Genomic DNA, 11,366 nt, shown 5'->3' with positions numbered 1-11,366 from the left:
TGTTTCTAAGGCTCTGCCGGCCTGCCAGGCTGCAAAGTAGGCTGGGTGGGGGTTTCATGGGGTTTGTTCTAATGCTTTTGGCCCATAGGATACAAACTATTCCACATCTCTTCAAAATAATAGCCCCTGAGGCCTACTGGCCGTAGCATGAAATAGAGATTATGAAGGCACTGTATCTTTTAAAAAAAATCCCCTTTTGTAGCACTTCCTTAAAAACAGCTATTTAATGCAACTTTGTCAGTGAGTTCTTGACAGTTCTGTCTTAACGATTCTGATATTAATGAAACATTTTTGTAAAGGGTTGAAGTGTCTTCCTGGTAAGTATTGAGCTTATGCTTTTCAAAATACCTTGTAAAAATTATTAATTTCCTCCATTGGTCTAATGAGTGCTTTTCATTGACTGCTGTTCTGATTCAAGAAATATTAAGTAGTTGAGAGTGATCAATACGTTTTCAAATTCTTTATTCCCTTTGAGCTTGCTACTCTTAAGAGTTGCGATAGTTTTGGGGGTATTTTAGTCAAAAGAGTAGCTTCATTTAAGTATTCAAAGAACAACACTCATATATTTGTTTTGGTGCTTATCAGTCAAGGCATAGTTGATTAAAAGTGACTGACATGGCTTTTTAAAAATAGCTTTTCCCCAGCTTTATTGAGGTATAATTGATATATAATATTGTATAAGTTTAAGGCGTACAACTTGATGATTTGACATGAGCATATATTAGGAAATGATCACCACAGTAAGACTAGTTAACACGTCCATCACCTCACATAGTTACCTTTTTTATGGATTTTCTTTTCATGTTCTCTTTCAACTGACATGATAGAGGGATTTCAAAGAGCCGAATAGAATTTAGACATTTGACAAACTGATGTGTCATGGGTTTGTATAATAACAGCATTAGATCATGTCATCTCATTGCATTATGCAGTGTTAAATATTAGAGTAAGCTCGTTGTGCTCGCAAAATAAATGTAAGAACTTGTATAAACAATGTTTTGGTATGCTAAATGATAGACAATGTGAGATCCACCATGTACATGCTCTTTCTTGTTATATGAAATTATGTGTGTAGTTTTAGAGAAGGTAGATTAAAAAAAAATTTATTGTTGAGTCTATGTGATAATTGTTTATTTAAAACAAAAGCTAAATTACTTACAGAGATAAGAAAGTAGATAATATAAAATTATAGACCAGGGTTTTTAACTCAGGATTTTAGAAAGTCCGTGAATGTGTCTCCAAGGGTATATTTTATTTGTAATGTATATACATTTCATGAGAGAAAAAGCATGCTTTTCACCAAATTCTCTGAAAGCTATTTAGCATCAGAAATGTTTTTTAAAAGAATTTTTAAAAAAAATCATTGCTATAAACAAATAACTATGCTACAGAAAAAGAATTTTGATTTCCAACATTTTGAAATATTTAAATATATTCCTGTAAGTCAAGTATTTTAGGTAATTAACTCTATTTAGCTTTTTAAATTATAAGAAGTTTTGTAATGGTAGAAAAGCCAAAAATGTTAGTAGAAAATTTTGTAGAAATAAAATTCGTACTCATCAAATAGGATTCAGATGGTAATTTTGGTTTATATAAGACATTTTTAGAAAATATTTTGAGTAAGGTCTCTTAATTCAGAGGCAAATTGAGTAGAGACACTGATTTTGTTTTTTAAATATTAATCTTTTTCAGGATTGTCAATTCATTAATGAAGTATGGTAAGTTGTCATTTAAAAATTTCCTTATTCATCACTTCTTGGCCTTTTGGTGAAGATCGAGGGTAGTATGTGTTTGTATTAGTGTATTATCTGATACACCCTTTACTCAAGGACATTATACTAAATGGATTTTTGGAGCCGGGAGACAGAATTAGGAGCTTGCTCACTCCATTCTGCGCACCGACTGGGTATTGCAGTACCTCCGGGAACAGTAAAAGAGAAAAAAAGGGTTTCCTTATTCATCCTCTATATCAGATTAATTACAGTATGAAATAGTTTGCAAAACAGTTCCATTTTAAGTCTTAGAGACACGCTTTTGAAAATAAGAGCATTTCATTTTTGTGTGTAATTACATGTCTCAATGCATTTATTATTTTTTCTTCTACAGTGTCTTTTTATTTTTTTCCTTTTTTATTACAATTGTTTTATTGTTTTTCAAGCAGTTTTCTGCCTTTTGCTCCCACCCATCCCCACAGCCCCAGCCCTCCCCGCCTCCCTCCCCCATTTCCACCCGCCCTAGTTTTTGCCCATTGTGTCCTTTATAATTGTTCCTGTAAACCTTTCACCCTTTTCCCCCCTTATCCCCTTCCCTCTCCCTTCTGATCACTGTCAGCCTGTTCTCAATTTCAGTGTCTTTGGCTAGACTTTGCTTGCTTGTTCATTTTGTTGAGTAGTTACAATTCAGATTCTGTCTGATTAAAGATAATTTCTTGATCTCCTTTTCTGTTTTCTTTTCTAAAAATTTTATTTCTTTTTCGAGAGGGGGAAGGGAGGGAGAAACAGGGAGAGAAACATCAATGTGTGGTTGCATCTTGAGCGCCCCCTACTGGAGACGTGGCCTGCCACCCTGACATGTGCCCTCACTGGGAATTGAATCTGCGACCTTTTGGTTCGCAGGCCGGCGGGCATTCAATCTACTTAGCCACACCAGCCAGGGCTCCCTTTTCCAAATCAGTCTCCACCTATACAACTTCTTGCTAAAATTTTACAAGAATGTTAAGCCCTATACTGTAGAATGAATACCAGTATTAGCCATAGATCTCAACCAGGATCAATTTTGTCTCAGGGTATATTTGAATGTATTTGAGATACTTATTGCTGTCACAACTATTGGAGCACTACTGGCATCTAGTGAGGAGTCAGAGGGCAGAGGCTGCTAAACACCCTATAATGCCCAGGACAGCACCCCCACAACTGAGACTTAACCAACTTAAAATGTCAGTAGTGCCATGGTTGAGCAACCCTCCTTTCTATCAGGAAAATTATATTTAATTGGTAATTCCCCGACTCCAGAGTTCCGTCATTGTTCTAACAGGCTTGTGTTGAACAAGATAAGCTGGGTCAAGCGTTTGAAGATGCTTTTGAGGTACTGAGGCAACATTCAGCTGGAGATCTGCAATACCCCACAGGTAAAATGTCAGCCCCTTCTGCTCTTACACCAGATGGCTTGTTGGTAACATACACGTGTACGATAAGAAAATGATCAGAAAAGAAATGACCATTTTCACCCAAAGCATGCATCCAGGGTTCCCTAGCCTAAATAAATCCAAAATCTGACATAAAATATAGAGAATGATGTTCCATACAAGAATACTAAAACCTATAACTATCTGCTATTAAGTATATCTGGTTGATATTTACTTATTCAATAGACAGATGATTTTTACTGTTCAGAAAGGGCGTTTCAGCTATTCTGACTTATCTTAAAGATCTTCCACCCATCCATCTAGAGGAGTAAGTATTCCCTCCTACCCATTATCCTACAGATATTTTAGATGTACAGTCCAGGTGAGATGTAGACATTTTGACAGTCGAATCTACACAGGGTATTGCAGGAAGTTCTAAGATAAAAGAAATGATGGGCTCTTGACCTGCAAGGAGTGTGTACTCTAGCAGAAAAAATGGAATATGTAAAAGAATATCTGTAATATCAGTATAACACAACAAGCACCACAGGGAAACGCAAAGTGATAAAAGAACACAGTGGGAGCGATTGCATATATGAGCACACACGAAAATAAACTTTCACTTTTTCACTTTCTTTCTGCTTTTAATTTAGATTACAAAAATTACTTGAGTCTCATCAACCACTGTCCCCACGCCCATGCCAGAGGAAATTCCAGCTACTACAGTATGCTGCCTACAGAGGAACCTGTCTACAGCTGGAGAACAGTAATAGTGAGTATACGTACCAGGAGACTCTCCCTCAGGAACAGGCAAATTTCCTATTTGCTCCAGCCTTCCACTTGGCACTTGGCATGTGCTCGCTGAAACCCAGCTTAAACACAGCACTGCCTGGGAAAAGGTTTATTCATGGCCACCATCCATGGTGTGAATTTGATAGTCAATGTGGGTGATGATTGGCAATGCAGTGAAGAAGGAAACTGCCCTTTGTCATTGCTCTTCCCCCAGCTGGAGACTAGTTTGAATGACTTCTATTTAAGAGGAGGCTCCCCCCCCCCGACTGGTGTGACTTAGTGGGTTGGGCATCCTCCTGCAATCTAAAAGGTTGCTGGTTCAAAGCTTTCATTTAGAATGCAAGGGCAGGTAAAGTGCTTCTCAGATAAGGTCAAGTTAAAGTTCATCATCACCAAGCCCTTATTTTATGAAATGTTAGAAGGGACTTATCTAAGAAAAAGAAGATAAAAAAACATGTATAGTAGAATGACAGCAAACTCACAATTATTAACAACCACATCTAAAACAAAAATAAAAAGAAACCAAACAACTAGAACAGGAACAGAACCACAGAAATGGAGATCACATGGAGGGTTAGCAACAGGGGAGTGGGAGGAGGAGAGGGGGGGAAAAGGTACAGAGAATAAGTAGCATAGATGGTAGGTAGAAAATAGACAGGGGGAGGGCAAGAATAGTATGGGAAATGTAGAAGCTAAAGAATTTATGACACATGGACATGAACTAAAGGAGGGAATGTGGGTGGGCAGGGTGGAGGGGAATTAAGAGGAGGTAATGGGACAACTGTAATAGCATAGTCAATAAACTATATTAAAAAAATATAAATAAATAAGGTTGCTGGTTCAATTCCCTGTCGAGGCATGTGCTTGGGTTGCGGGTTTGCCCAGACAGGGCACATAGGAGAGGCAACTGATTGGTGTTTTTCTTTCTCTTTCTCCCTCCCTTCCTCTCTATCTAGAAACAAATAAATAAAGTCTTTAAAAAAAGAAGAGGCTTTTTCAAAGTTCTAACATCACTGCTTCTCCTTGGTCCATCTGGAAAATTGCAAAAAAAAAAAAAAAAAAGTTATGATAGTTTCCTAAAAGCCAGAGGGCAGAGGCCTACATATCCCCTGCTCTGGCTTTACCTACAATTTTATCTCAACTTGCTCTATTCCTCACCCCTCAAGCTCAGAGCTAGCTACATGTAGTGGGCCGATTAATTCATATTTCAGTAGACTCCTGCAAAAGGAGATGCCCCTCCATCTATCTCTCCACTCACATGCTCTTTTACATTGTTTTCTTAATGTATTCGTTTTATTAAAGTCACCTTAATGTGGTGGGATATACATAGGAAATGTAATTTTTCTTCAGTCACTAGCTGCAACCATGCTATGAAAAAAGTCCTTTTTCTGATCCTGTAAATTGTTCTGTCATGACCTTTTCGTGAGACATTTCTTTAAAGAGGGAGTTTTGGGTTCCAGCTTAAGCTCTTCTGCCTCCACTTAGGGTTGCCAGGTAAAATACAGGATGCCCAATATTTCCATCTGCTAAATCTGGCAACCCTGCTTCCATTCAATTCCCACACCCTGGCGTACATACACCATACTGCCTGTTGTGGTTGGGAAGTCCTTGCCTTTTGGGCAGCCCTCTCGTGTGTGGTGTGGTAAGATGGCTCGAGCTCAACCCCTTGCATGGTGTGTAATTAACCCCCGGAGACCCACACATCCTTGTCATATGTAATGGTAGAAGCTCAGGCTATTGCCTGCTGTCCCTCTCTTGGCTCTGCTCTCCTCTGGCTGACATCTTTCTCCTCTAATCTCCTCTTGCCTGGATGAGCATCCAAAGCAGGAATGAAAGCTCATCTTCCCTTTTTGCTGACACCTCCATTTCTATTCATGATTCTTTCAGATCTCTTTTGCTCACTGGGTGTTTTTAGGGGAAAGGAGGGAAGCCATCTCCTGTCTGTTCTCATAAAGGGAAGAAAATATGTAATTCCTCACAAACCCAAAGATGACCCTCTATCTCTCGGTCCTCTCTGTGTATGCTAGTTCTGTTCTGGGAGATAATTGGCTGCAGTTGAGGGTATAGTGCTTTTTAGAATTTGGGAGATGTTTAGCACTATTTTTGCCCCCAGCCTTTGACTTGAGCCACTAACTAGGAGCCACATGGAAAGTCCCACTTAACACCCTGCTGCATTGTTTGTACAGAACAGTGCTTCGGACCTCTATTTTGAAGGAAATACCCATCAGTCTCTGCAGAACATCCCTGAAAACCAGCTGGTACAACCTCCTGTTCTCCAGCAAAAAGGAGTGAAAGGTACATGGATCTACCTCTCTTTCTGTAGGTAAAAGAACACCGTCTCCCTCAAAGTGGCTTTAAGGGGATTTCATATATAAGTTTGGAATTGTATTGCAAAATATTCTCTAATCACAGTCGAGCATCATTTAGCTCAGACAGACTGAAGCACACTAAGCTTTTCATCTTGGGTGAGCCTTCTTATTCATAGAGATATTATGAAGCCGCAAAGTGTCCGCTTAGCTCAAATAAATTAATAATGTGTGTAATTTATATTTTAGGTATAGAAGGAGAAAACTTTTCACAAGTTATTTTAACAATCTTATTCCAAGTGTGAAACCCTCAGGATAGAAATCATCTTCTCTATTAAGTTTTCTGCAAAAAAAAATTTCCATAATAGTTTCATGTTTTATAAATGTTAAACCCTGATTTTATAAGTTAAGAGGATGATGATCTCACCTTACAGATGGGCCAAAGTAGCCTCTGATGGCTAAGATGTGAGCCACACACATTCACACACACTATTGAAGGGGTTGTAAATTATTCCAAAGTCTTATAAGGCAATTTGACAACACCTCTCAAAAGTCTATCAAAGTTTTAAGCGCTAAAAAAAAAAAGAAAAAAATTTTAAGTGCTCATATCTTTTGACTTTAAGGGACTATGTAACTCAGTGGTTGATGGTGAGCTCTGGGTTAATTGTGTGAACCTAGGCAAATCACTTAACCTTCTGCACCACAGGTTTCTTATTCAAAAAACGTAATATTAATTGTACAGACACTATAAGGGTAGTGTAAAAATTAAATGAGGAAACCCTTGTAAAGCACTATATTCATAGCCTGGTACTGTGGATAATTTCTCAAACTACCATAGATGCATGAGTGTGTACATACACATACATACATAAGTAAATGTTGTTTGTGAGAGTAAAAAAATGGCAACTCGCCCATCATATTCATTGTATATAAGGTGCATCTAAATTCTACAATGCAAGTTTTAAAATGATACTTGATCATAGTTACTTAAAATTATTTTAAGTGAATATTTTTTTTGAAAACTAATTTTGTTCCTGAAAACAGTATACTGGGTCCTACAATTCTAAATATGCAGTGATGTTCTAACTCAGTGAAGAATAATGTACAAAAAATGACACAGAAAAATAAGTTTGTATCATGGAATATTAGTATTAAATATTTAGCTGTGGTAGTAAGTTAATATAAGGAGCTTAGCTTGTCACTCAGTTTTGTTAAATAACTCACTCACTCACTCCAGGGCGTGAAGCCTTTATTTTTTCATTGATATTTTTGTTGTAGAGATTTGCTGTTAGGAGACATATCATTCACAATTTTCTGTTTAGAGGTTTATCTTCCACCTGAAATAGAGATACATTTGAACCAGGATAAAACAGTAATTTGGAAATTCATTACTGGGAGAAAAAGTACATGCATAAAGTAGAACATACATAGCTATTGAAAGTCATGAAGATGTACCTTATATATTGATAGGGAAAGAACTCTAAAATACATTTACTTTTTGGGTTTTAATCTTTTTAAATTCCATAATTGAAAAGTAATAACACTAATTTTAAAGAGTGAAAGTGTTCCTTCTCTCTTCCCATGTTATGCCCCAGAAGTAATTATTGTCAATGGTTTAGTTATTTCCTCTACCTATAGTTAATCACTGTATTGTCCTATGATTTAATTTATGATACATCATTTGTTTTAAAAAGTGCAAAAGAGTATACCATTTGTAATTTTTAAAGAATATGCATATGTTCATATGGGCAAAAAATAAGAAACACTTTCTAGAACTATGTAGGTTAGACTAGCACTTTTATTTTCACTTTATGCTTCTGTTTTAGTCATTTGCTATAAGCATATAATGCTTTTATCTTTTTTTAATAACAGATGCATTTAACTTTTTTTAAAGATTTTATTTATTTATTTTTAGAGAGGGAAGGGAGGGAGAAAGAGAATCATCAATGTGCGGTTGCTGGGGGCCATGGCCTGCAACCCAGGCATGTGCCCTAACTGGGAATCGAACCTGTGATGCTTTGGTTCACTGCCCGCACTCAATCCACTGAGCTACGCCAGCCAGTGCACTTTTATCTTTTAAAATATAAAAATTTAAACGTTTTGTTAAAAAAAGATGAGGATCCATTATAATTGACTTGACCACTGGCTGACAGGCAGAGAGTTTGTTTAAGGTTGTGACTTTAATTCATGATGTGTTTTTGGTAAGTCCCTTTCATTTCTCAATTCATAAACTCAAAATAATTTAATGCAAAAGATAATCTTTGTCAAAACCTTTGAGGTTTTTGGATGAATGATGACTGATGCAAGAGGATTACTCCCCAAAGGCTATTTAAAGCAGTTTTGGAATCCACTATGCTACTTTCTCAAGGGGGAAATGGAATTTGGCCATGGATTTTTTTAGCTCCTGAAAGAGCTGGTGAGGCATGGCATTAACAGGCCAATTCAGGAGTCACCACATGGGCTATCACCTTCGCTCTCTCTTCAGCTAATGAAGTCCAATAAAAAACAAACAAACAAAAACAACAACTTTTCTCAAAGTTCCCTGCTGAGTTATTCTGAAATCTAAAGGACTGTGTTCCTAAAGAGATAAGAACTCTGGTAGTGGCGCCTTGTGTAACAGCAATGAAAAATATCACAATGCCCATGGTCATTGCCATCACTCATAAGCAATGTCAAAATGTCATGAACATATTTTGGCATTTTCCACTCCAGTTTTTTCTATACTTGATTTTTTGAGAAATAATAGACCCAGAGTTCACATTTTTACCTGTCTTTGTTATTGGTTTCACTTAGATTTGCATAGGGTTTTGCATTTTACAAAATGGAGTCATACTCCTTACTTCATTTGACTTAACTCATTTGAATCAAGACCTTCAAATAACTTACTTTCTGTACATGGCTTTTTAGGGTTCTCTTTTAAAACCAGTAAACGTTTGCCATCCATTTTGCTTAGTTTTGTTGGCTTGTAGAAAGTTGAACATATGACATAAAACTACTAGTTAAGATTTAACTGGAAAGAAAGACCGCAGGACAAATGGGAAACTCTGGTAAAGAAGCTCCTGGTTTCCCTTTTTCATTGAAAGATGGTACAAAATTTTGGGCAAATTCTCTGACAGAGAAAGCTCCAGTTGAAACTTCAATAGGTCAAATAGACCCTTGACTTTCAAGTCCCATAAAATGATGCCATAAAGGCACCCCTAAAGGGGTGGAACACCAGAGGAGGAGGAACACCACTTCCAGGGCAGCTTTCCACTCTGTGGTCACTCAACAGACCTCTCCTGCAGATGTGTCTTGATGCCATAATGAGTGGAGTATAACATTGTGTCTTCCCCATTGTTTTTTTTTTTTTTTAGGCAGGAAGAAGCTCCGACTGTTCGAATACCTTTACGAATCCCTGTGTAATCCCGAGATGGCATGTTGTATTCAGTGGGTAGATAAAAGTAAAGGCATCTTTCAGTTTATATCAAAAAACAAAGAAAAACTTGCCCAACTTTGGGGGAAAAGAAAAGGCAACCGGAAGACCATGACGTACCAGAAAATGGCCAGAGCACTGAGGAATTATGGAAGAACTGGGGAAATCACCAAAATCCGAAGAAAACTAACTTACCAGTTCAATGAGGCCATTCTCCAAAGACTCTCTCCACCTCATCTGTTGGAAAAAGAGATCTTTTACTCACAGTATGTTCAACCTGACCAAGAATATCTAAGTTTAAGTAACTGGAATGCAAATTATAATTATGCATATGCCAGTTATCATGAGCTAAGTTACCCTAATTGTGAAATGTAGTCTTACATATTATGACTTCCTGACATCAGAAATGCCTGAACAGGCAATACAGATGATGCATGATAGAATTGTACACTTGAAACCTAAATAATTTTATTATTCAATGTCATCTGAATAAAGTCAATAAAAGTAAAATTAAATTAAAAAGAAATCCCTACAAATTTCAGAATTTTTCTCTTAAAGCAAATGCTGAAGAGAAAAAAACTTTATCATGGCTATTTTTTATTAAGTAGCATATAATCTATAGTAACTTGGTGAGATATTCCACCAGTGAACCATGTTAAAATGATTCAGTCCCATTTGAATGCCTGGACTAAATGTCCTTGCCCTTACTATTATCTGTGCAATACTTTCTTCTAGATTAACAATACCAGTAGAGAGGCTTTGATTTATATACTCATTTAAACATTATTTTCCTGCCATACCCCAAAAAATGACTAACATATCTGATGGCCTTAGCAACAAAACAAATACCAATTGTGATGATAGTGTTTATTTCATTCCAAAACACATGTAATGGCTTTACAATCTTCAGCAGCTATTGTGAACTTATATTTTCTCTGCACTCGGACCTCATGGCCTGTAACCCTGGGTGCCAAAGAAAAGAAGGTCTAAGGAAAATACCACTTAAAGTTTATATCTTCCACAAATTATTGCCTTGGATTTCTCCTCCCTAGGGTAGATCCAGAAGCTAACGTTTCTTGCTCTCCTGCCACTCAGCCACAGGGAGGTGCTCTTGCCCTGTTAGCTAACTGGCCCAACCTTGTAACCTGATCTCCTTTTCCCCTTGAACTAGCCCAGCTGAGACCCAACTGGAGTAGTTGGAAGAAAAAAAAAAGAGAGTTTGATAAATGATAGAAACTAGCAAATAATATGCCCAGAGAGAAACCAGAATTTAGTCAGTCTGACTTGAAAACGATGGTTTCATCTCTACAGTCCAAAAGGAACCCTGGGAAGACATACTTTTTTTTCTTCCTGTTTGGTAGGTTCTTGCATGTGCCACAGAGCTTCCCAGACTACATGGGCTGTTTTCATCCAGGTCAAGAGTCCTATTCAGTTTGTAGCATTCCCTCTCACCTCTTTTTTCTTTGTGTCCAGGTGGCCTTCCTTCCCAGGGCCTCTTAAGAAGAACATATGTGGGTTATAAAACAAGCAACAGACGAACAATCAAACACATAGGTTGTCAGAAGGGAAGGAGTCAGGGAGAGGACACGGTAAAGAGGATCAAATATATGGTAACAGAAGGAAACAACTGGTGAGCACACAACTGAGCATACAGATATAACGTACACCTGAAGTTTATATATGTGATTAAATGTTATTTCAATGAATTTAGTAGAACATTCTTTAAAAGTGG

General features: G+C 37.3%; 1 protein-coding gene and 1 non-coding gene across 2 annotated transcripts; both read left to right on the top strand.

Annotated features, from left to right (window-relative positions):
- The first annotated feature begins 204 nt into the window (after nt 1–204).
- On the top strand, nt 205–11,340 carry SPIC (Spi-C transcription factor). Its single transcript, XM_045826336.1, has 6 exons — nt 205–317; nt 1,693–1,718; nt 3,034–3,127; nt 3,778–3,896; nt 6,103–6,211; nt 9,576–11,340. The coding sequence occupies exons 2-6, from the start codon at nt 1,716–1,718 to the stop codon at nt 10,007–10,009; spliced, it is 759 nt and encodes a 252-aa protein (XP_045682292.1). The 5' UTR covers nt 205–317; nt 1,693–1,715; the 3' UTR covers nt 10,010–11,340.
- On the top strand, nt 1,749–1,940 carry LOC123810770. Its single transcript, XR_006784321.1, has one exon. It is a non-coding gene; the product is annotated as a U2 spliceosomal RNA (small nuclear RNA).
- Nucleotides 11,341–11,366: the final 26 nt, after the last annotated feature.

Source organism: Phyllostomus hastatus, unplaced genomic scaffold (genome assembly GCF_019186645.2).
Source record: "Phyllostomus hastatus isolate PE091 unplaced genomic scaffold, TTU_PhHast_1.1 phas_scaffold_755, whole genome shotgun sequence".
In the NCBI taxonomy this organism is placed as follows: domain Eukaryota; kingdom Metazoa; phylum Chordata; class Mammalia; order Chiroptera; family Phyllostomidae; genus Phyllostomus; species Phyllostomus hastatus.
Note: the sequence above shows the minus strand (reverse complement) of the source record. Positions and strands in the feature narration are given on the sequence as shown.